Source organism: Cynocephalus volans, chromosome 6 (genome assembly GCF_027409185.1).
Source record: "Cynocephalus volans isolate mCynVol1 chromosome 6, mCynVol1.pri, whole genome shotgun sequence".
Classification (NCBI taxonomy): domain Eukaryota; kingdom Metazoa; phylum Chordata; class Mammalia; order Dermoptera; family Cynocephalidae; genus Cynocephalus; species Cynocephalus volans.
In genome coordinates, this window is record NC_084465.1 from 32,695,418 (window position 1) to 32,722,553 (window position 27,136).

The 27,136-nt window shown below is 35.0% G+C and overlaps 1 protein-coding gene across 1 annotated transcript in view; it reads left to right on the forward strand.

Annotated features, from left to right (window-relative positions):
* Positions 1 to 27,136, forward strand: part of SLC13A1 (solute carrier family 13 member 1) — an 86,502-nt gene that overhangs the window by 34,670 nt on the left and 24,696 nt on the right. Inside the window, exons 4-7 of the mRNA XM_063100957.1 lie at positions 1,350 to 1,537; positions 2,145 to 2,202; positions 2,284 to 2,332; positions 21,462 to 21,613. Of these exons, the coding sequence (XP_062957027.1) occupies positions 1,350 to 1,537; positions 2,145 to 2,202; positions 2,284 to 2,332; positions 21,462 to 21,613 (447 nt within the window). The remainder of the gene's footprint in view (positions 1 to 1,349; positions 1,538 to 2,144; positions 2,203 to 2,283; positions 2,333 to 21,461; positions 21,614 to 27,136) is intronic.

A 27,136-nucleotide genomic window follows, 5' to 3' on the forward strand; every position in this document is an offset into this window, starting at 1 on the left:
AGTGGGAACTAAAAAACTAAGTTGAGTTTATAGTTTATAGAAGAAGAGAGTAGAATTGTGATCACTAGAGGCTGTGAAGAAGAATGGGAGGGGGGACAGGGAGAGGTTGGGGAATGGATACAAAATTACAGCTAAATAGGAAAAATAAGTTCTGGTAGTGTACATAGTGCTAGGCATCTATAAATAGCAATAATTTATTGTATGCTTTCAAATGGCTAGAAAGAGGAGCTTCAATGCTCTCACCACAAAGAAATGATAAATTTTTACAGTGGTGGATATGCTAATTACCATGATTTGATCATCACACATTGTATATATGGACTGAAATATAACTGTACTCCATAAATATGGGCAACCAATATGTATCAATTAAAAATTAATAAAAAAGAATTTTAAAACTGTGTCATTTCTCATTTAAGTTGACTTCTAAAAGGTTTTCTTTTGTTTTATGCATAGAAAATATTCAATTTTATCTGACTTTTTTTTGTGTGGAATTGTTCTTGTAAATCTATTTTAAAAGGAATCAGAAAATTTCATAAATTGCTCAGTATGGGAAGATGTGCTTCTGAATGATTTTCTAGAGCCTCCTACTCAAAATAAATCATGCTTTTTCCCAAGTGTGATTTTGAAAGCTTATAGACATGGTTTAAAATGCTGTTGTCTTAGGTAAGTTATTTTTAAAGGAGAAGAACTACTCTATTTGTAAGACAAGACAATGTAATATGTCCAGTTCTTGACAATGGAAGGAATATCAGAGCCAGGAGAGCATAAATAATAGAATCTACAGAAAATTCTGAAACCTCATTTAGCAAGTAATTTTAACCATTTTCTCTACCCACCATATACTGAACCTAAAGAATAGTGATCAAGTACAAAGAAGATTTATAAATATTAATCTGTCTTTGTGCCTCTTTGGCACATATTCAAATAAATGGAGATATAAAATAATGGACCCTAAGCTAAAAAGTTGATTATACTTTCATCTTACTAATATTTGAAGGTGAGTGATCATCTGTAAAGAGCATTCAAATATTGGTGTACTATTACAAGCTGTTATGCCATATTCCAACTTGCATTTTGGTTATGTATTTAGTCATTTTTCTTCTTTTGGGAGAGAAGGTTCTTATGGTTCCCTGGGAGCAGATCCCTTAAGAAGTCCACTCTTAAATGTGTCACTTTGATCTCTTCCTGGCCATAACTGTACTTGAAGTTCATCATCTGGGCAGAACCTTAATCTTCTATGTTTTAAAAAACTTGATTCCTCACTCATATACAATACCCTTTACAGTGAAATAACACAGAGCTAAGTTAGAGAGCACAGCTGCACACTAAAGGCTCTCTCATTTCAGGCTGACGTTGGGGCTCATGAGCAGCACTGCCTTTTTGTCTATGTGGCTTAGCAACACCTCTACTGCTGCCATGGTGATGCCCATTGTGGAGGCTTTGGCACAGCAGCTCATCAGTGCTGAAGCAGAAGTCGAGACCACTCAGATGACTTATCTCAATGGATCTTCCAACCTTGGACTGGAAATTGATGGTATTATTACACGTTGATATGGCCACAGTGGGGTCATTGTCATTTGGGCAATAGGCATACGCTCAAGAATTCTGGGTTATATTTTTAATTAAGTGTCCATACCTGCATAATGTGAATTTAACTTTCCTCTTTATATTGTTTCCAATAGTTATACAAAGGAATTATATTACACAGATATTTTACCTTAATTGTTGAATTTATATTTTCTGGCAAAAAGTGGAAGAATGCCTTTTCTATCCTCCAGCCAGTTCCATGGCATGTTCTCTTATGTCTTTATTAGTAGACAGACCACCAGCTTGCTTCTTCTTGCCCTGAAATGACTTTCCTGCATAATATTAAGAATCTATAATTTCTACATTATATATTTGGATATACCATCAAATTTTACTGTGGTTATTTCTGGCTCTGATGACTGCTCCGATAAAGTGAAAAAATAGAATGTATATTTGTGCTTATAAAATACTTTGTTAAGATGAATGTTACGGCAGCACAAGGTGAATTTGTTTATTTTCAGTTTCCAGTAATGTTTCCATCTTCTCATACACACACACATAACCCAAAGATAACCCTTTATTTAAATTATTTTATTTTATTTAATGTTTTTCAGGAATTGTTAATGTACATGAAACAAACGAGAGGCAAGAGAACACAAAACCAGTTGAAGGGTAAGGAATATTGACATTTTAATTAGAGTTTTCCAAATTACATTTTAATAATATTATAAACTGGGTCAATTTATTTTTCAGATACAGTAATGATGCAGAGAAAATTTCAAGCAAGATGGAGTTGGAAAAGGTACACTAAATTTGATTATTTCTAAATAATTTTACAGAAAATTATATTAGAACTGCAGTTAGATATGTATGCATTTTGTTACCTGTTCCTTGCTTCCTTGTCTATAAATTATTTTGCTTGACTAAGTCAAAGTATGGTGTAATGGCTTGAAAAGCCTTCATGGATAAACTGAAATCAACATCCAGAGAGGAACCATTTTAGAATCTGAAAATTGTTATCATTATTTATCCTTTTACTGGAATCATAGTGATAGCAGTTAGCCAATGTAGTCTAATGAAATTTAATTCTAGTCTCAGAATATTGTTTCATTTTTTATTAAAACCTTGCAAACTAAAAGCCTGATTTTTATTAGGAACATCCTCATTTCTTCCACATTATGAACTTAAATCAACTCCTATTCATGTAATCAGTTATCTTTAGTGTTCCCGTTGCCACTAAAAAATTCAATGCAGAATTTATGTTTCTTCTGTCATACATAGGTGGAGGAGTTCTTGTAGCCATTCTAGATATTGAAGGAAGGACAACTTTGTAAGCTATCCCAGAGAATTTATTTCCCCAGAATAAATCAGTGTAAAAATGCTATACTAGGTTGCACTGGGAGCAATATATCTTGAGACCAATGAAAAATAATCCTGCATAGAATTAGCGCTAAAGTAACCATGGCATTAGGAATAGGAGAGTAGGACATATGTTCCTTCCTCAGGCTATAATGCATTAGCATGCAACTCAATGGGAAAAAGAAAACGATCTGTTATTTACAGAAATCTTTAAGGACAGAGCAATTTCTATGTAAAACGAAAGTAAATACAAAAAGGTTTAAGCAATTAGCTAGAGTGTACATTAAGGATTTTTAAAGAAGGGAATTACACATATATTTATGAAAACATTATCTTCTTTAGGGTTAGAAGTAATTCTTTCAAAACATAGAAAATGAACAGTATGCCAGGTATGTTATAGAATAATACATCAAAAATGGGCTTTAAAATCTGTTGTGAAATTGGCAAGCCTAAACAGAGACAGTATACGTGCACTCAGAAACTTTCTTTTGGTCATCTTCAGAAACCTAGTTTTCTGGCATGATTCCTAAACTTTGGGTTAAGGCCTTTCAAATTGATTTGACCAATACTATCCTAGGGATGGTAGGAAGACTTATCGATAAAAAGATCTGGTTCTTCTTGTAAGCAGCTCAGATTCTAGTGTTGAATATTGATTTAAAGAAAATGTCTGACATTAAATACCACAACAAAAGCATGTATGAGGCCAAGGCTTCCAGAAGCAGGTGCGATTAGTTCATTCTGGGCTTTTGAGTCTGGAAAGATGATAGTGAATGCAAGCAGAGGGTGCGGGATTCACGAGTGCAGGGACATGTCTACTTTGTCACCATTCTAGACCCTAGCACTTTCTGTTGCCTGACACAGAGTAGGCATTCAATCGATATTTATTTCTATAAATGAATGAATGAATGAATGCAAAGAGTAGAAAAAGAAAAAGAAAAAGGTATTCTAATCAATCAGATAATACAACTAATTCAAAGACCCAATAATGTAAAAAACAGGGCTTTTTCAGAAAATCTCTCCAGTGGACGTGCTAGAGATGAGCTGTTGTAGTGAATGAAATGGTTGGATAGGTTGGGCCAGGTTAGAAATAATTCTTCATGTATCGCAAGAAGTCTTATCTTACCGGAAACAGAAAGCTTGAAGCTGGTGGTCAGCATGGTAAGCTGTGCCTTTGGGAAGCTCACTCTGGTAACAAAGTGAAGGGCGTGAAGGTGTGGACCTAACTGAGCTTTCTGATTCGTCAGATGTTGGGTGAACAAAAGAAAAGTGTAAAGCTGCCTCCACTGCTCTACACTAGGTAAAGGCAGATTCTGATGTCATTGATTAGGATGGGGAGCACAGAGTGAGGAATAAGATTTCAATAAGTAAGACAATTTGGGTGCATTTTAGGCAATAAAGTTTAATTTCTGATTTTAGGAGAGGAGAGCAAGGCATCTGATTGCTGATTCTATGGTCTTTCTAGAACCCACTGCATAAAATTCAACCTTATATATATAAAAAATTAAGGAAGAACTTTTTGCTCTACAAAAGTGTTCTTTATAAGGGATTGCATAAAAGCATTATTTTATAAATCGTTCATTTAATGTAAGTTTTGATTTTTAACAATTATAGATTTCTTTTCAGGAATAAACATACTGTATAGTTCGTGTTGCAATTATAATAAACTGCACCTGTTCTTTGCTGGATTTACTCTAGATCACTTAACACTAATTGATTATATGGAAGAATCTTTACCTACTTCATATGGCTATAAAACAGAAGCAATATTTATATTTGTAAAGTCTGCTTTCTTCTTAAAGTGGGTGGGGTTTTCTATAGAGCTAAAATAAATCTTGTGTAGTTTGGCTTTGAATTTAACCTATGAATCAAAAAAGATCCAAATATTACTGCCTGTTGAGGGAGAGTGGTTTAAAATAAATTTCAAAGAAGAGAAATAAAATGAAGGGCTTAGGTTTTTGGTAATGTGCACCATGTTTCTGTGTTTCTGCAAAAAAAAATAATTAAATTAGATTTTTAGTGAAAATTATTACAATTTTATTCATTTGAATCACCATTTCTTTAGCACAAAATTAAGGATTTTAAAATTTTAACTAAAATCTCAACTAATACAATCCAAGATGATTGATGAGCTTACTTGATTTTTTAGAATTACAATATTATTTTTCAAGGGCAATTATATACACACTGATCCATATAAAATTTAGTATGTAATAAGCAGAAAGTTCCCAATAAATAGAAAAAAATGACAATTGACTCTCAAATAAATTCTGAATTTAGTGAGCATAGTAATATTGGTTAAGAAATATATATATATAACACTTGCTCAAATATTATCTTCTCAATGAGGCCTACCCTAACCTCCCTATTTCATTGCAGGCAACATATCCCATATTTCTCCTAATCCCCCTGACCCCACCCTACTTTTTCCAAAGCATATATTACATTTTTACAAACTATATAATTTTTTAAATTTTTATTTGTTTTGTTTATTGTCAGTTTTTTCCACTAAAATGTGAAATCCACAGGGGAAGAGATTTTTGTCCATTTAATATGTATCTCAAATATCTAGAACGGTGACTGCCATAGAATAAGTGTCTAATAGTTATTTTCTGAGGGAATAAATTCAGTAGTATTTTCTCAAATAATTACACTTAGATTAAAATAACTCATGTTGTATATAAACTATAACAAGAAAGGAAGCAAATTGATAAAGATTTAAAGATAAATCTATGGACCTAATTAATGTAATTTGGGATGGAAAGATAAAAAATCATTTGGAACTAAAATTTGTCAGCCCTAAAATTCCTGTTAGTACAACTGTAAAGTTTTCATATAGATAATAATGATGATAATTTTGCTGTTGGCTGCTGCTGGTGTTGAAGACAATTGACACTCAGTAGTCCCTTAGATACCAGGAACTGATTTAGGAGTATTCATTTATAAGAGTCACATTTCTATACTGCATATCTAAAAAAAGAGATGTTTTCCATGACTCACCAAGTTATCTTCTCACTACAGTCCATGGCCCAGACATTAACATGGCTCTCTACTCATGCCCAGAATAAAAGTGACAGGTAGGTACTTAGTTCATAAATCCCACACTACTCACTAAAAGTAGCTGAAATATTTTTAGAGAAGAAAAGGAACTGGGAAGAAAAGACCCAAAAAGGACACTGACAGTACATGAGGGAATATATTTGTCAGGGTTCAGTGGGGCAGTTGAGAAACCAACCATCACTCACGTGGTTTCCAGGAGTAATGAGTTCCAGGTATCCAAAAATCCATTTGTAGATATCAAAGGAAAAATCAAGTTACCAGTTTCTTCCCTCCCCTACAAGCATTGGTAGCATTCAAAGAGATACCCCAGAATTTTATATCAGCTTAATTCTAGTTAGGAATAGAGAGCCATGTTAATATGTGGGACGAGGACTACAGTGAGAAGATGGGTTGGTGAGTCATAGAAACATCTTTTTCTTAGATACATAGCATAGAAATGTGACTCTTATGAACAAATACTCCTAAATCAGTACCTGGAATCTGAGGGACCACTGAGTATCCAGCATCTTCAACATCAGCTCAATTTCTAAACCTCCAGCCATCTTCAACTGAAAGAAATTGGAAAATCAGTATGCTTTTAATGAAAAATATGAGATAATTGTTTTTCATTCATTTAGTATAATTTGTAGTTCCCCAAAGGAAGAAGTGCAAAGAAAAAAATATCCTTGAGCAAATTGCATCTTGACTTTACTTAGGTGTTGTTTAATTTGGGGGTGAAAATTCTTATCATTGAAAATCAAGTTTTACAAGACAACACTTTTTAATGTGCTCCAAGAATTCAAAGAGTCTTGTGTGTACAGTAATAAACGTTGTTCATAATATTAGAAACTAGGGACATTAGTTCTGCCAAATAAGGACACATCAATTCTAGACTATCTGGTCCCTAGATCAAATATGAAAAAAATGTATTTTAGCTTAGATCACATAGGTACTACAAGCAAAAGTTGGTTCTTTTTGATTTCTCTTCCTTTTTCCTAGACTGAGTGAAATTGAGTGACAAAGGCAATTAGTGCTGCTCAGTCCTCACCTAGGTGTCTCCTTTTATTCATCCAGCCAAGTCCTGAGGTTTATGGAAAATGTTTATGGAAGCACAACCATAAAATGACCTTGCTCCAGATTCTGATCTTTATTGCATTCAGGGTTCCAGATCCATTGACGGCCATATGTAGTTGTGTTCCTACAAAACATTTTGTTATTTAAGAATTTATTGACTATTGATGATATCTTTTTCCCATACATCTTTATTATATGAATTACAAAAGTGTGTTCTTCACATTTTATGTTATTGAAATGTATCTAGCAAATAGTATAAGCTCAGCTATGCTGGAAACATTCATCTAACCATACAATAAACCTAAATGTACTTTAACTGCACAATAAACCTCACACACTACGTAATTTATTTAAATAATATACTCTGTTTCTTGAAATCCTCAGCAATGTTTTTCCATGCATCTTCCAGTGGTATTTTCTAAAAAAGGAATATGTTTACTTGGTCCCCCAATTTTTTTAGTATATTTTGGTAATGAAATATTTCATACATATATACATTTATAAAATGTAACTGAACATTTTTATAGAAAAATGAAATGGATAAAATAGTGTACAGTGCCCCCCTGCTTAAGAAATAGAACAATTTCTGGAAATCTCCATGAGCTTTTTCTCTGATTCCATTTCCCTTCCTCACACAATCCCTCCAACCCCTTGCCAAGACATCCATAGTACAAAATTTTGTGTTAATCATTCTCTTGTTTTCTTCTTGGTTTTATCAGCTGTGCTAGTTAGAGTGTGGGATTGGCCACCACAACAAAGACCCAAAATAGCAAAAGTTTCAACATGATAGAAATAGACTGGTATGGTGGCTTCACAATCATGAGCCCCTGACTCTTTCTATGTCTGCTCTGCCGTCCTCAGCTCCTGAACCTGTGGTCCAAGATGGCTGCCCCACCTCCCTCCGTCCGCTCTGTACTCCAGGTAGCAGAACCAGGAAGGGAGAAAGTGGAAGGCATATATACTTAGACATTATTCCACTACTTTCCTGGCTTTAGGATTATTCCGACTTTCTATTTCTCTTTGAATTAATTGTATTTTTCTAGGAATTTATGCACTACATCTCAAATTTAGTTGTGTATGGTAGTTTATAATATCCCTTTTTTTGACACTTCTACATTTTTGTGGGGTACAGTGTGTTGTCATTCAAAATTTTTTTATTTTATTTTTTAAAATTTTTATTGAATCAAAATTGATTATACATATTTGGGGGGTTCAACATTGAGATATGTTGATCAAATCAATATTCCTAGCATATATATTGTTATAAATCATAATTATTCTTTATGCCCCTCAACCAATCTCTCCCTATCCCTCACCCTCACCCTTAACCCCCTCTAATTACCCAAGATTTCTTCCCTCCTTCTGAAAGAATAATGGTTACTCTGTTGATTTGTTGCCTAGATTATCTGTCCAATGCTGAGAAGTGTGATCAGGTCCCCCAATATTATCATAGAGCAGATGCTTTTTCTGTCACTCTGAAATGGGCTTTGTGGAGAGACAGATCCTCTTCTTTTCTTTATCTCTGCTGGTTACTCTCCTTGTGTCAATGCACTCCAGTGGCTGGAGGACCATCTGCATGGTGGTTGTGATGTCTAGCTGCTTTTGTGGCAGCCATGGTTATTATGGTGGCTGTGGTGTGCCACCCACATGGAGGTGATGCCTCAGGTATCCCTTCAACGTGATGATTTCCATTCCTCTGGGTACATACCCAGAAGTGGGATTGCTGGATCATATGGAAGATCTATCTACAGTTGTTTGAGAAACCTCCATACTATTTTCCATAGTGGTTGTCCTAATTTACAGTCCCACCAACAGTGCAGGAGCGTTCCCTTCTCTCCACACCCTCACCAGCATTTGTTATTCACTGTCTTCTTGATTATAGCCAGTCTAACTCAGGAGAATTTTCTTTTACTTTGGCTATATTCCATATTTTTCAGTTCTTTGTGTTTTCTGATTTATATCATGTTAGATTCTTTGACCCAACAGCTGCTTAGACTTATGTTTTAAAATTTGAAATAAATGAGGCTTTTGTAGCTATTTGTTGTTTTCTTTTTGATTTCTAATTTCATTTTACTTTGGTCAGAAACTGTGGTCTGTATATCAGTTCTTCAAGACTTGCTGAGGTAACTTTATGAGCCAGCACATGGTCAACTGTAATAAATGTATTTTTATTGTGCTTAAAACAATTTGTATATTTTCAGCTTATTGGGTGCAATGTTTTCCAAAACTCTGTTAGGTGAAGTTTGCTTAGTTGTGGTTTTCAATTAATTAATTAATTTTTCATCACTTTGTAGTGCATCTCTTCATCTACAGTAATTTTCTTTTTTTTGTCTTAGTGTTTATTTGTCTGATGATAATGTAGCAATATCAGCCTTGTTCACTCTAGTATTTACCTGGTATTTCTCCTATCATTTCACTTTTGATACTTCTGTGTGCTTATATTTTAGGTGTATCTCCTGCAAAAAATATACTGCTGGTTTTTGTGCTTTTATTAGGATAGAAAATTTCTGTATTTACCTGACAAGTTTGATTCATTTAAATTTTTGCATCATTATATATCTAGAATAATTTCTACTGTCAACTGTTTATTTTTCCCAAATATTCTTTCCATTTCTCTTTCCTGCATTCTTTTGAAGTTATTTTCTTTTTTTATTTCATCCTACACACACACACACACACACACACACACACACACTCACGCACACGTACACACGCGCACACACACACACACACACACACACAAATGTTCTGTTTTATTCTCTAGGTCTCTTATTTTAGTTGTCCTGACCATTTTACCATGTTATTAGGCAGCTAGAGATGCCATTAAAAAATACCACATACTGGGTTGCTTAAACTACAGAAATTTATTTTCGCACAGTTTAATAGGCTAGAAGTACAAGATTGAGGTGCCATCAGGGTTAGTTTCTGATGAGGCCTCTCTTCCTGGCTAGCAGATGGCATATTCTCACTGTCTTCACATGGCCTTTCCTCTGTGCATATTTAAGTAGACAGAGAGATCTCTAGTTTATTTTCCTCTCATTTTAATGACACCAGTCCTGTTGGATTATGACCCTTCCATCATTTAGCCTTAAGTACCTCTGTAAAGGCCCTATCTCCAAACACAGTCACATTGGGCATTAGTACTTTATCATATGAATATCAGGGGAAATAATTCAGTCCATAATACTGTGTATACTTAATACATAAAAATATAAAAATAATCTGTTTATTTTCTTCTTCCTGAAAAGAACAAAGACCTAAGGACATTTTAACTCAGACCATCCATTTCTATTTACATGCTACTATTTTTCAATTTTTAGTTCTAGTCTATTATTCTCCTATAAATTTTATTTTTTAAATTAATGCTTTGTAGGGTTATGTACATTTTTATTAATATCTTTGTTCACCACTGATTCTTGTTTCTCAGACCTCCCATCTGGGGTTATGATCCTTCTGCCTGAATATATCTTTTGAATGTACTTCAGAGAGTGCCTTTTGGTGTTAAACTTTCATTTTCTGTTTGAAAGAAAGGCCTTTATAATTCTTGAAATATATTTTCATGGCTATAAAGTGCTAGATTGTCCATTATTTTTTTCTTTGTACATTGGGATATATTTCTGCTGACTTTTGGCTTTCTTTTTCCCACTGAGAAGTAAGCCAGCCATCAGTCAAATTATAATTCCTTTGCAGGCATTCTTTTCTCTTTGATTGCTTTAAAGATGTGTGTGTGTGTGTGCACGCGCGCGTGTGTGCGGGTGTGTGCGTGTGTGCATGTGTGTGTGCGTGTGTTTGTGTGTGTGCGTGTGCATGTGTGTACCATTTCACTTTGATATACCTAACTGCATATTCCTCCTGACCTAACTATTGGTCTTTTCAAACAATTATTCAGAATTCTCAGAGATTATTTTTCAATATTCAATTGCCTCATGCTACTTCTCTTTGTTCTCTCTCTCTGAGTCTCCAACTAAACATGTTACACTTTCTCACTTTATCTTCTAAGCTTCTTAACATTTTTTTAAATTTTCATTTTCTGTGTTTTGCTGAACTGGATTATGAATAATAACTTCAGATTTATTTTCCAGTTTATTAATTTTCTCTTCAGCTATGCCTATTTTGTTGTTTTACCATCCATTGAGTTTTTAAATTCAGTTATTTAAATTTTGATTTCTATAAATTCTTTGTCTCTCTTTTGGTAATTTTTATAATCTCTTTATCTGTACTCATATATCCAATCCCTTTTCTAATTTCATCAATCATAAATAAATTTACTAATATTTTGTGTCTGTGTCTAATAGCCCTAGTGTCTGAAGTCCTTGTCAGTCTCTCTCTTTGACCTATTTTTGTTTTCTGCTGGTTCTCTTTTTGTTGCCTTATTTTTTGGTGTGTTTTAAACATTGAAATGCTAATTTTCTTTGAAATTTCTATGAGGATTCTTTAAGTCCTGGGTTGCAGCTGCTTATAAGAGTTTTCAATTACATTACTGTTTTTCTTTTAACACACAACACCAATTTATGCTTAAAAAATGCTTATAGTTACAAGTTTTCAGGTGACATTATTTTTTCCTTGTTAGCGTGACATTTCCTTGCTATCTGCTTCAGCAAAGGATATCAGCTTTATGAGTATTTTCCTGTATGACTCCCCCCACACAGTTGGCCTTGGGCATTATCTTCCATTCCAGCCTCTCCTTGCAACAGGATAAACTGTAATTCTCAGGTCAAAAGCTGGCTTTTCACTCACTTAACTTAAAATGCCTACTTGCACTTCACTCAGGGTCAATGCAGATTCCTTACTTTTGTATCACTTTAGTGATGCATTTTAAATATGATTTTTAATATTTTAAACTGCATTTTGTTTAACAGGGAATCTGATTTATCATGCTGCTAGACAGACAAATCTACTATATACCTATATATGGTCTCAGTCATTTTTACCACTATAGAAAAAACAAGATTTTTCTCAATGGCATGCATATTTATGTTTTTTTTTTTTTTCTCTCTTCACTGAGAAAGTGCAAAGGAAGTATGTACATATTTAACATTTAGGGTAATAAAATGTTGTAAGTAAATCTTGGATATAATTATGATTTTCAACACTGGAAAAAATTAAGTTTTTATGAAGAGTCTTCACATCTTGAAGGCTAAATTTTAAATATCTTTCTATTCATCATACTATTACTGTATAAACTGATACATAATTCACAATATGGAATATAATTAATTATTAACTACAGTGGATATAAATCCTATTACAGAGAGTCTTATCTATAATCTCAACTTTGTTGCCCACTCCTCTGTGTCGTTCAGGTTATTACTGATTAGAGCTTCATGAAGAATTCATACCAGGAGGAAGGAAAGTATCCCCTCTTACATTTTCTTGCTGTTCACGTATATATTTTTTTCATTCTGTGATTTCTTTACAGAAAGCATTTTCTTATAGAAATCATCAAAAACCATATGTACATTATGGGAAGGCTGATTCGATTAAAACTAAATAACACATTCTGTTATTCATTTAACCCAGCATGTGTAAACTCAACATGTATGCAAAGAAGACAGAGCGCCCATGTCCTGATACCTCTGCACACTCTGGGGCTTCCATCCTCACCTCCCTTTTTACTTACATCATTCAACAGATGGACCATGAAGGCACCTAGGTCAATCCATGCATTAATTATTAGTAAAGATTAACACATTTCTTTCTTTAAAAAGTGAAAAGGTAAATTAAGATGGCAGATTGAATAGTCCTGCATGCCTCCACTCTATTCTGAATCTCCATTATAACAAGAACAAATAGACTTTAAAAATTGTAACTGCAGTTATGTAAACATCAAGAGAACAGATGACCACAAAATCATTTTGGAAGCTGGAAAGTAAAAGAATGGGTGAAAAAAGTACTCAGTTATACCACGGAAGCTGAATCCTAAATCAGTAGTGAGAAGAGCCAATAAACAATCCAATTTACACAGCAGCAGCCCTCAAAGTTTTTAAAATGTTGAAAAGATGGGGTAAGAAAAAATTGCTTAGGAAGCAATTAAATCCCCAGATATCTTCCTCAGCTCCACACGGATGCTACTGTTCCTCCTCCACAAACAGAAGTATAATCCTTAGACATGGTAAGACAGAGGGTCAGGAGAACCAGACACAGTCCCAGGTTGGGGAGGATGTCACGAGGAAAATAGGGGCCTTGAGTGAACATTTATATGCTGAATGTTGGGAGCCCTGGCTCCTGAGCCACCTGGCAGGTAGCCAGGTCTATGCCCTTCAGGGGTCAGCACGCAGGAGACCAGGAGACTCTTTCCTGGAGAGTTCAATCAGCACAAGAGAAAAGATTGAAACGTATTATAATAGAATTTTCTCAAAAAAAAAAAAAAGCCCCAGTAAGATGATACTACATGAAGTCCACATCCAACAATAAGTCCCAAAACACATGTGGAGAGCTTCAAAGCAGCTTTTCACTGCCTTAAATATGAGCAGACAACCAAAGACTCCTGCATATCTGAAGAAAGCCTCAGACATAAAAAACAGAGTCCCAAACAAAGAAAAAGAAACAGCAACTTTCAGGAAACAGAGACTATGCAAGAAGAAAATATCATTAATATATTCAGAGAGGTAAACAAAGAAATTGCATTCATGAAATACAAATAGCATTCTATAAAAGAGAAACAGGAAGACAAAAACAAAATATATAAATATAAAATATGACATAAAATAAATATATAAAGTGCAAATGTAAACTACAAAGATATAAAAATATAAGTGGAAAATTTAGTATACAAAAAAGGATGAAACAATATTATAAAAATAGTAAGAGTTTCAGAAAAAGAATAGAGAAAACAGAAGAGAATATATCAAATATTCAAGAAATATTCATGAAATATTCAAATAGCCATAATGGAAAAATACAATTTTTATGATTGAAAGGACCACTGGGTGCCAACAAAATGGATAAAACAGACCCACACAGGGCAGGTCTATTTTGAATACTATGAGTAAAGAGAAGACCCTAAGAGCTTTCTAAAAGGGGGAAAAACTGATTCCTTAAAAAGTATGTAGAATATGAATGGCTTAATACTTCACAGCAACACTGGAAACTCAGAGACAACAGAAAAAAATGCCTTCAAAATTCTGAGTAACATTTATTTCCAACCTAGAATCAATATCCAGCCAAAGCATCAATGAAGTAAAAGTGTAGACTTAAGTCTAGATAGATCTTTGTTGTTTCAGAGGGAAAAAAAAATGGCTCGATTTAGGAGAGGCAGGGAGGCCCTGGTAGAGATGTCACCAAGATAGTGAAGTTGTTACAATATCTGATGTGAATTAGGCATCCTGTCATTCAACTGTTCTGAGAAATAGGGAATACTTGAGATTGATTCAGTGGTGTGTACTTAAAAAACTAAGCAAGGGGAGAAAAAGACATTTTCTTTTTTTTTTTTTTTTTTTTTTTTTTTGGCGTTTTTTCGTGACCGGCACTCACCCGGCACCCAGCCAGTGAGTGCACCGGTCAGTCCTATATAGGATCCGAACCCGCAGCGGGAGCGTCGCTGCGCTCCCAGCGCAGCACTCTACCAAGTGCGCCACGGGCTCGGCCCAAAAAAGACATTTTCTAACTCTGGGGGTTAAGGGGACAGGAAAAGTAACATACATTACTCAGCTGTTAATAGAGCTCTGGACAACATACTGAAACAGTGAACTCTGCTGTAAGCAAAACTATGATATAGCCATGAAGGGAGGACAACAGAAACATAAGAAATATAAGTATATTCAGTGAAGGAAGCTGTGAAAAAAAGCTCAATTTTTATCATCTAACAAAGTGGAAATTTAATTGTAATGCCTACAGCTGAGAAATCAAGATATCACATCATATGAATATTATTAAGGTAAATGCAAATAGGTACCTAAAAACAGCTAGAACAGTTTAAACAGGCTGTCTTTGGCAAGCAGAAAATGGTTACTAGAAACATATATGCCTTTTGCAACTATCCTTTCATAATTATTTAAATATAAATTGTAACCTTAATATTTTTATACCAAACTGACCTCCAGTGAATTATTTTTTTTTACAGTCCTATGGAGACCACTGTTTAGCCCATGCTGATTCAAGTATGTATTTTAGCATCGGAGGTTGGAAACGTTTAACTTGCCCCTGAAATCTGCAATTACAGCCACCAGGTGGCAATAGTGAGTTTTTAATAGTGTTTGCAGGATTTTTTTTCTGGCCTATTGTGATGGTGTCATAGGATTATGCATTTGGTTATATCCTAGTCAAATATTTTTCACTTATTTGGAAGAAGATATGGAAGGCATACTCACAAGTCTTAGATATCATTTATGTGGAATAACTAACATATGAGACAGAGTTGGGATTGAATAAAAACATGATAGTCTACAATTGTGGTAAAAGTGGTTTGAAATATAATTAAATGTAATGTCTCAGCTGTAGGTTTAAAAACTCACATAAATAAAAAGTGTTCTAGAAGGAAGAATGGTAAAGGGGAAAATCACTGAGAGGGAACTCAGATACATGGGTTCTGGTTCCAATTCTGTAGTGACCAGCCGTGTCACATTTGAAACTGATTTTGCTGTTCTGAAAAATTAGGTCTTCCTAACAGATAATCTCTAAATACCTGTCTGCTCTAATAGTCTATGACTATTTAATATTTCAGAAAAATCTTTATGATTGTAGAAGATGCAAAAAGTATTAATAAGCTGGCAGATACCCCTAATCCCACCATCGAGAAATAACCATTGACATATTTTATTTAAGCCTTATTTGTTGGCATTATATGTATTTGGATCTTATTTATTTATTAAAAATTATATCATTCTGTATATTTCACATAAGTCTCCATATACATTATAACACTAATAATTTCCCATTCATTAAATACCCATGACAATATCCTGTGGTCACCTGTAGCACAACAGGTTTTCCCTGGCTACTTCATCCAGGAAGGTTCCCAGCCTCACCTTTCCAGATGCTTTGCTCCTCCTCCCTTCTTTGCTTTGGAATTTTTTTTTCTCTTCCAAACTCTTAGGATAAAACACACACACACACACACACACACACACACACACACACACACACACACACACACACACACACACACACACACACAGAAGCACACAACAAATTCCTCCTACACTTATGGAGAAATGTAATGATGTCTACAAGCACACTTGCCCTCAGGGTCAGGGTCTTACTTTCTACCCCAAATGACTTATTCCAACTCCCCCTTGGGCTAGGGTCAAACCCTTGGTCTCAGTTTGAAATTACTATCAGGGCAGAGGACTAAATATTAATCTGCTATGACCCCCCCACACACACACAACTTGCCTTTTAAAAAAATTTTTTTTTTTTTTTTATAATTTCTGCACCACTAGTTGGCTCCATTAGTGGCTTATTTCAGGCTTTCCTGAGTCTATTTTTCTGTTCAGTGCCCTCTACTACTGTCCCTCTGGTCCTCAATCTTTACTCCTTACATCAGTATTATCTCTTCCACTACTTCAGATCAGTTGAACACATGCCCTTGGCAAAAATAACAATAAATCTGAATGCATGGGGCTCTTATTTACTGGCTAGATAACACAAATTTTGCATCCCCCATCCTACCTCATAAACACCTCCACTTAACCTTTAATTTGTATTATGATATATTAGTATTACCATTTACTGTAGAATTTGAATTTACCTTGAGTTCTTAATGCCTTTATAAATCATTCATGATATTTGCATAAGTGTCAACTTACATGCAGTAGCATTAATGTATGTTTTAAAGGTCTTTATACAGAAAAAAATGTAAATACATAAGGGATAAATAATAATAATGTTTGCATGAAAAATATTAATTATTTTGTGTTTTGATTTTTTATTTTATATCTGCCAATGCATTTTAATCATTTTTATATGCAAGTATATATATACAAGTATATGCATATATTTGCAGTTATGATTTTATAGGAAATTCAATTTTTTCTTTATTCGTACTTTTGAATGTTTTTGTGTGGCAATGAGAAATTATATGCACATTATCTTTTTAAGTTTCCATCCTTATTATAAATTTAATAATATACAAATTATGCATCACTTTCTGGTTTATGTTTGAAGTCTTTCCTGTAGAATATATTTAATACCTCAGCTCTAAATTTCAGTTGTCACTGTATCACTCACAAGAATTTCTAAACTTATTTCGCTACTTCATTTACATACTTTTTTTCAAGTTTTCAGTGGAAAGTTTTATTATATGGAAAATGCAAATCATTTCCATGTAGAAAGTATAAGGCAAAAGGAGACATTTATAAATTAATTTGTTTTGGGTGAAGTATAGATTTCTCTGGGGGCTGACCTTTAAGTTAATTAAAAAGTAAAAGGTAAATTACAATCCAATGCACCTGACCTTGCCATGCTAAATACCATTTCCACATCTATGACAGCTTTTAGTGAGTAGTAACTTTTTTCCTATCATTATTTCTCTAAAAGATCTTTCAATGCCAGTGTCTCAGACAACATGCTTATTTGTATGGAACAGGGCAATAGCTGTTTTCATCCTGGAGAAAAGGGAACCCTTGTACACTGTTGGTGGGAATATAAATTGGTATACCTATTATGAAAAACACTGTAGAGTTTCCTCAAAAAATTAAAAATAGAACTACCATATGATCCCACAATCCCACTTCTGGGTATATATCCAAAAGAACGGAAATAAGTACATCAAAAAGATATCTGGACTCCCACGTTCATTGTAGCATTATTCACAAAAGCCAAGATACAGAAACAACCTAAGTGTATGTTGATGGATGAATGGATTCAGAAAATATAGTCTGGGTTACTATAATAACTCCCTTATGGTGACCTTGTATCAATTTTTGCCTATTTCATACCTGTCCTACACACTTTAGCCTTACAAAAGAAATCCAAATGTATTTCAAAAATATATGAACACAATTTTTTTTCGTATATTTCTTAAATACATTAGTATTTTTTCAAAAGGATACAGTGCGTAGGACAGGTCTGAAATAGGCAAGAACTGATGCAAGAAGATCTATAAATATGTTATTCCAGTTACCCCAGCTAGAGATAATGCTGACTTAGACCAAGGTGACAACAGTGAAGACGGAGAAAAGCGAACAGAGTCAGGAATATGTAAATAGATAAAATGACAGAATTTGGTGGGATGGGGAAGGGAATGTTTTCAAGGAGAACAAGCAGCGTAGCCCAATGACTGAAACCACGAGCTCTAAAGCAACACTGCGTGGTTTCAAAATCCAAGTCCACCATTTGCAAGTTCTGTGACCTTGGACAATTCACTTACCCTCTCTGTCTCACGTCTTCATCTGCAAATGGTATAGTAACAGTACCCACCTCATTGAGTTGTAAGAATTAAATCAATTAAAACATTTATCTGATTTTAACTTAGAACAGTGCTTATTACATACTTTGCACACCATAAGTGTTTGTTGTTATGAGGATGGTGATGCCATTAGCTTATATAGGTGAACGAGGAAGGAAGTAATGAGTTTGGCTTTGAACATTTTTGGATTGAAGTTTTATTTAAGACCTTCAAATTATGTTGAATAGGCAGTTGGATATATGGATCTAGAATGAGGAGTCTTGGCTGAAGACAGAAGTCTGGTATATCAATATTCATCAAATCAATGAAAATATGAGATTTTCTGAGGAGAAATATTTGAGGAAGGAGGGACAAGGGTCTATGACAGAGGTTCAAGAAATTCCAGTCTTAAGGAAGCATAAAGAAAAAGGGGAACTGTGAAAGGAAACAGAAGAAGAGTCAGAGATATAGAAGAAAAACCTGAACAGTAAAATATCACAGAAGCTCAAAGCAGAGTTAGAAAGAGTGATTAACTCTTTTAGGTGCTTTTGAGAGGTCTACAAAGTAGAGACTAAAAAGTTGAGTACTTACTGGGTTCAGTAATGTGGAGCTTACTTATAATCATGGGAAGTGCATTTTGGGTGGAATGAGGAGACCGAAGCCAGGTTAAAGTGGTTAAAGAAATAGAGTCAGTGAGTTTTGACAACTCTCTGGTGTGGTTTGGTTGTGAAAAATGGAAGGAGGTAGGACCATATAGCAATTTCTTGATGAGGAGGACGGTGAAATGAGACTCTTTCTATTCCTGAGTAACTATAATATCAAGCACACACTATAGGTATTCCCATATCCACTTACGCAGGACTTGCAACAAGGTGACCAAAAGACAGTTTTAGACTCTTCAGCTTAATGATTAGAAGGCTCAGAGAGAAAGAGAAGGCTCAACTTTCTCTACTTCAGAAGAAAGTTGGAGTATTTTCTTGATCTCCTCCCACCACACCTGTACCACCAAGGATGAAGGAAGAGAAAAGAGACAGATATTAAGAAACCACCACTTGGAGAACTTGATAACTGCCCCCTAGGCATGGAAGAGGTCAATGGATTAGTGTTTGACATACTCCTGAAAAATCAGAAAGTGGAAGGTCATGGATGAATTTCCTTACTAAATGGAGTTTCAACTGCACTTTCACTGACAACAGGGCAGAGGTGCCTGTTTCCCATGGACCAGCTGTAGGAAACAGGTGGGAGGAGTGAAATTTGGGGGTCATTTGAAAGACAACATTCTCCAAGAGGACTTCTTAACAAGGTAAGTTGGCCCCAGTGTAAAGAGCTCAGGTAGACTATCACATACAGAAATCAAATGTCAAAAGCAACCAGGTGAAAGAGATTCATTACCTACATAGAAGGAGCAACGATCTGATGTGCTGATACGGATGATGGAAGTCCCTTAAAAACGCATAGAAGTGCCTACCAGATGGAGTCATTTAGAACACCCAGCAACCCTGGAGAGGACTAATGCCATATATTAATTCAGATACTACTCAAATAAGACCTTTCCTAATCCTTGTCACTCCTCTCCTGATCCTGCCAATCCCCTTCCACTCTGACCATGGAGGGTTCAGAAACCGAGTCTAGCAAGTGGTGGGAAGAATTGAAACTAGGAGAGAGAGAGAGGGAACAAGCCAAACTCACAAACCTTCTTCTAACTATGAGCTTTCTGATCTAGCGAAGTTTTAGCTTTAAATAAAGGTGAGACTTTCATTATTAAATGGAGCACTGTTCATTTCAACTACTGAAATGAGGCTGCTTTTTTTGACTAACCATGACTGAAAAGCTATTTATTAAATGAAATAACCAGAAAATATATTAGTTCTACCCCAGATTTCATTGTAGAGACAGCAAGGATCAAACTAACAGAGTGTGTTTGGGGATATGGGTGAGAGAAAGAATGAAGTTGCTTTTGGCTCACACTCTAGGAAGTCTTCCTCTTAAACAAAATACTTACTTTTGAAATAGCAATTTTGCAGGTAGAACCATTTGAGGATGTGGCACTGTCCAAGGTGAAACTGTGGGAATGTGTGACTGAGGTGGAGCAGACATGAAGGTCTTTGGAAATGAGATTTTAAAAATATGTGAGGCCAGGATATTCAAAGGGTTATTCATGAATGTGGTATAGTCATCCAGATGCTGTCAGGATTTGGAGTTCAGAAGATGATTGTGTGCCAGAAGCACATGTCATCTTACATAACAGCAGTAGGTGACCAGGGAATCAGAATATCATGGCCAAAAAATTGGGAATGAAGGAAATACCCAAATTACATAATCCTTTAAAAAATGGATTTATTTTGTTTGAGTACAGGATTAATGTTCTGGAAAAGAGAGTGGGGAGCAAGGAAGACATTGACTCTAGATGCTGAGGTATATTGGGTTGAAAACATTCAGTTTCAGGTACCATCCATTAAGGTGCCAAGGTAGGGACCTTTTCCAAAAAGAAGCTGAGGAACTCACTTAGCAGGTACTACCAATATCAGCAGAAAGAGGGTGGAAAGCTTTGGGAGTAGTGGTGGTAAAGGAAGAGATGAGGGAACAGTTGGGTCAGGGACAAAAAGAAGGATGAGGGAATGAATGAAATCATGTTTGTAAAATATTCTGGTGGTTTCAGTTTAAATATTTTTTATTGTTACTTTTCTATTGATGAAAAGAAATATACTGTTTCAGTCAGCTCAGGCTACCATAACAAAATACCACAGACTGGGTGACTTAAAAATAAATTACTTCTCATAGTTCTAGAGGCTGGAAATCTAAGGTCTGGCAGGTTTGGTGTCTTGTGGGGATGCAGATGACCACCTTCTCACTGTAGACAGAGAAGACATGGAAGACAGAGAAATAAAGCCCTCTGATGTCTCCTTCTATAAGGGCATTAATCCCACCAGATCAAAGCCCCATTCTCATGACCTCATCTAACCCCAATTACCTTTCAAAGGCCCCATTTCCAAGTATCATCTCATCAGGGTTTAGGGCTTCAAAATATGAACTAGGTAAGGTGTGGGACACATTCATTCCATAACAAATGCTATTATTGCCTGTTATGACCACAAATAGAGCTGTTCTCATAGTACGGTTTTTTGGTTTTGAACAGAATTCAGGCACAGAAAACAAATATCGAACAAAGAAGGACCACATGATGTGCAAGCTTTTGTGTCTGTGCATTGCTTACTCTTCTACCATTGGAGGACTGACAACGATCACTGGTACCTCCACCAACTTGATCTTTGCTGAGCATTTCAACACGTGAGTAACATTATTGGACTGCTGATATAACAAATTATAAAAAGTATGCTCACCTGATTCAGAGACTCCAAAGACAGAGAAGCCCTGTTGAGCTGCCTCTTTGTTTCCCATCAGGACATCTTTAGGTCTAGAGACCTTCCTTTGTACTGAGAATTAGATATGCAGGACATAGTGAATTTTTTTAAATGGACTTAATTTTTTATTGTTTTTATTGTTTTTATTTATACATATTTATGAGGTACAGAGTTGACTATCAGTATTTGTGTACAGTATGTGATGATCAAATCAATATTATTAGCATGGTCATCATTACAAATTATAATTAGTTTTTGTGTCCCTTACCCAATTACTCCCTTTCCCTCCTCTTCCTCCCTCTTTCCCACCTCCAGTAATTATAGGTCTGTTCTGTCCTTTTGAGAGTTTGATGTTTCATTATGGTTTTTCTTTCTTTCTTTGTATCTTAGCTCCCACATAACATAACCATGTGGTATTTTTCCTTTTGTGCCTAGCTTATTTAACTTAACATATTTTTCTCCAAGCTCATCCATGTTGCTGCAAACGGCAGAATTTCATTCTTTTTTATGACTTAGTAGTATTCCACTATGTATATATACCATATTTTTCTTATCCAGTCATCCATCAATGGACATGTTGGTTTCATATCTTGATACTGTAAATACAGTTGTGATGAACATGGGAGTGCAGAAATCCCTTCGACATGATGATTTCCTTTTCTTTGGGTATATATCCAGAAGTGGGATTGCTGGATCATATGGTAGTTTTCTATCTGTAGTTCTTTCAGAAACCTCCATACTGTTTTCCATAATGGCTATACTAATTTACATTCACACCAACAGTGTAGAAGAGTTCCCTTTTCTCCACATCCTTGTGAGCATTTGTTATTCTCAGTTTCTGTTAATTAACATGTGCCTCCAGAATCACCAGGTCAACTCAGAGGAGATAACTTTTGGCTGAACACTCCAAACAAACAGGGAAATTTTTCATTGCAAATTACATGGCAAATAGTAGTTAGCTAAATTGAAAAAAGATTATTTGCATGGGACAATTTATGTGGGGTTTGGATACTAGTATTCGAACTTAAGTGACGACTGGTGGAAAGAGGTATCAATTATGAAAAACTTGGCTTTGGGATTCCAAAAAGATTTGAAAGATTGAAAAATTACAAGAAATGTCAGTAATATTCTATAGACAGATATATGACTTTAAATATAAATTTGAAACTGTGATGCTAATCCATTGCAGAAAATGGGGAATCTCTGGATTTAGCAGCTAGAGCACTTGGGTTAAAATTTCCTCAATTTGCAGGTACTTGCTCTGTAAAATTAAGCAACAACAACAACAACAACAAAAAACTACAATTCTCCAAAGACTTGATTTATTCATATGTAAAATTGTCACAGTTCATAGAGTTATTGTGAGAATTAAATGAGATAAACTATGTAAAAATACTTTCTACTGTGCAAAAACTACTGAAACAATAGTTTGAAAGTCCATGCTTTTACCTCAGAGCTCAGATTGGCTCTACAGCCAAGGTATATTTCAAGTACTAAAAGGACATAATAGTCAGAATTCCAGAAAGTTGGCAGCATTTAGGATTCAGGATTTTGGTCCTTTCAACAGAAAAAATTTGGAGTTCAGAGACAAGAAAGCTAACTTCAAGGAGCAGATTCACAGGCTCTATGAACTTTGTGAAATAATTTGCAAAAATAGTGTGCATGCATAGCTTCTCCAAGAAATCCAAGAATCAAAGAATGTCAATCTCCATTCTAGAAAGAATGGGGCATGTGTACAAAGAACACTGGTATAGAAGTATAGGATCAATATTACGCAGACCTCCATGTGTACTTATTATTTCTATGAATACACATACATCATGTATACTCCAGCAACTGACTTTGAAAGGAAATGTTGAAAGACATTTGGTTTGGTAAATGGGAAACTTCAGTGATTCACAGTGCCAGAGAGGATTTATCTAATGTTTCCATAATTCAAGACAGAAAATGTACCTGATCTTTCTGAAAGATTGACTTATGTCCTTTCTCATGAATTCCCAAAGGAAAGAGATTCCACATCTTAGTCTTCTCTGTGAATTTCTTTTTCTAACAGTTAGACCAATTTCTTATTGTTTTATCTTTTTTGATGTTAGAGAACTGCTGGTTTCCACCATTTCCATGAAATTACTTAATACAGTTGAAGTAACCCATATTGAGTTTGCCCCTAGTCTTTGTGTTTTTGTAGAGTGTACCAACCAAATTTTCCCTTTTATTTAACTTTTCCCTTGACTCTTTGAATGCAAGCATCAATGTAGAGCATTGTAGCACTTTCAGCAAAATGTTTCAGTAACTATTTTCCCTGATTGCCTAAACTTCTAATTCACCTAATAACGGGAATTTGGCCAAAAAGTCCTTTAAATTTAGAAAATGCTTAAAATGTACCTTAAAATTTAGCAATTTTTTTTCCCAAAAGTTTGCCTTTACATTCGGAATTATATGCAAACTAGAAAAAAACTCTAAGAATCCCCTTTTGATAGAAAATACTGGACTATAAGGAGAAAAAGTGACCTTACAAGAAAGAAAAATAATTGATAATTTTAACAAGCTAGATATTTAATAAACTTTTTCTTAAATGCTGACCCTATGAAATATAATAGCATCCTAAAGCACGATGGAATAGCATGCATTCAATTTTGTTAGAAATGGTTATAGAAGCTTAAAATTGTAATTATATATATATATCTTCATATGTTTGGAGCTGGAGAGAAATCGCCCTTTATTTATAAATCCAGTACAATAATGCCACCTTTTTCTCTTGATCGTACTTGTCATCTTTTTAAGCAGTACCAACAATCATTTTGTACAATTTCATTTCGGATCTCTTCCAGCTCCAAAGAGTGCATGAAACCTCAAAGTTAATGACTTCCTACCACTAACATTTAGAGAAAGGTGCCATCTTACAAATAAACTATTGGAAAAAGAGATTGATAGGAAGAAATTGGTTAATGGACACAAGGAATGATTACATTTTGTAATGATAAACATGCTAATTATCTTGATTTGATCATCATATATTGTACACAACTATTGATATTCAACTCGGTATCCCACAAATATGTTTAATCAATCATTTTTCAATAAAAGATAACATTCTGAAGCCCTATATATCTATTCTTTTGTCATATATATAATATCTTTATATATAATGCCTACATATAATAATAATACATATAATGCCTTTTTTCTCTTTTTTATATAAAGAAAACAAGAAGAGCAAATTCTAGAAGAGCTAAAAGTTATTCAGTGCAAATAAAAACAAACTTCCATTTATTCACTCAGTCAATCAATAAACGTTTGTTGAGGGCTGACAATGTGCAATGCACTGTTTTGAATTTTATTAGAGACTGCAAAAAATAAAACCTGCCAGGAAATAGATTCCATTTGGTTGTCTAGACAAAACACACATATGTGAAAATCATTAAAAAATTTAAAACAGAATAACATTTTTTTGACATACAGGTGGGAAGGTAAAGTGACATGTCTTGAGCCACTGACAGATAATTTACATACTTTTTAAAACTGAAACATAACTGATTATATATATTTGTGGAATATAGATTTTAATATCAGTACATGTGTACAATATGTGGTGGTCAATCAGGATAATTAGTATACTCATAATTTACATATGTTTTAGTGACACATATCCTACATACCCTTACTATGGAGGTGGTATATAATGGTCGTTAAAAACATAGGCTCTGGGATTAAAGTATCTGTGTTCACATGCCTACTCTTTCATTCGCCAGCTAAGTGACTTTGTACAAATTACTTAAGCTCTCTAAGGATGTTACCTTTCCAGAATAATGAGGAAAATAATATGATCTCTCTTAAAGCTGTTTTTAGTTTTATAAAAAGTAAATAGCACTTAAAACAGTGCCTAGCACAGAAAATGTGTTCAATAAATGTTGGTTTATTACTAAATTTTATTACTAAATTTGGGACAGCTGAGGTTCATTTTAACAGATTGAAGACCAAATCAAGGCCAGTCAGACCCCAAAGTCTGCCTCCTTAAAAAGTCACCTTCCTAGAAGCATAACTGAAGGTGTGTCCTAAAAGAGAGCTGTAGCTATGTGCAACATCCCTTGATCACTAGAGAAAACTTGTCCATATGACTTGAAAAAACCTTAAAAGAGGTAAACACCACATTTATGGAGAAAATGAATGCAAATAACTCATAAAATCAAAGTACCAAAAGTCTGTGATAGGGTTTTTAGGTAGGAGGTGGAATAATAGTCTGTGCATATTTTGCACAGTTTAGAATAGCAATACACAGACTGATTGGCGTTCAGAGTCTGGAGAGAGGAAACCAATTAGGAGTCTATTACTGAATTGCTGATAAATGATGAAAGGCAGAACTAGGTTAGTTGTGAAGTGAAAGGAGGATTTAGACTCAAGACACTATATAGTCAGAAGGTCCTGAGTAATTAAGCAAAGGATTGAAGAGCAAGGAAGGAGTAGGGCAACTCTGGGAATTTTTGTCCATATGGCTGGATAGACAGCGATGCCATGAACTTCTAGAGAAGACGTGGGAATGGGCAGGTTCACTGAAGAAATTAATAAATTTGAATCTAGATACACTGAAATGGCCTGCTAAGAGCCCATCCACAAGGAGATTTTCAGCAGGCATTTGCAAATGAATTATTTGAATTAGTTATACATTTGGGGACTATATCTATGGAAGTGAAAATTAAATTCTTGAGTGTAAAAAGTAGGAAAAAAATTTAAAAGAATCAAGACATGGATAGACTCTTAGGAAATATTGACAAGAGAAAAGGAAGTTAATTAAAGTAGAAGGAGAATCAGGAGTAGGTAGAGTTTTGCAAGCCACAGTAGAAGACCATCCTCAGTGGAGGATGAGTCAGGGGTACGTGAGGTGGTAGAGGAGTCGGTAGGCTGATAGCTGAGAAAGGCTTTGGTTCTCGTCGGTGTTCTCCAAGAGGGTGGGTTCAGGCAGGTGCAAAGGCTGAAAAGGGTTAAGGAGTGAGTATGTAGTGGGGAGAGGGAGGCAGCAAGTTTAAATGATTCTTTCAATTTTGACAAAGAAAAGAAGAAAGGAACAAGCATAGTACGACCAGAGGCAGAGTGATCTTACAGAACCAGGGTGAGATGACAGTGTGATTTTACACTCAGGAGAAGGTTTGGTTTCACACTCAGTAAAAAGGAGATACATGAGGTTTTGAAAAGAAGAAGAGAGAATACTGTTCAGAATAAAGAGTTGGGAGGAAATGGGATGGAATTAGAAGCAAGGGCTAGACTTGAAAAAGGACACATCCTCCTAGAGTGATAGGAGGGAAGAGGAGAACAAGTGAAGAGAGAAATTTCCAGTCACATATGCAACTCCCTTATTTTACAGATGAAGGAACTGAGGCTCCTAAAAAAAGTTTAAGTGATGGTCACTAGTCAGCCAAGGAGCTGAGAGGTGAAGGCGAGTGGCCGGAGCCTATCC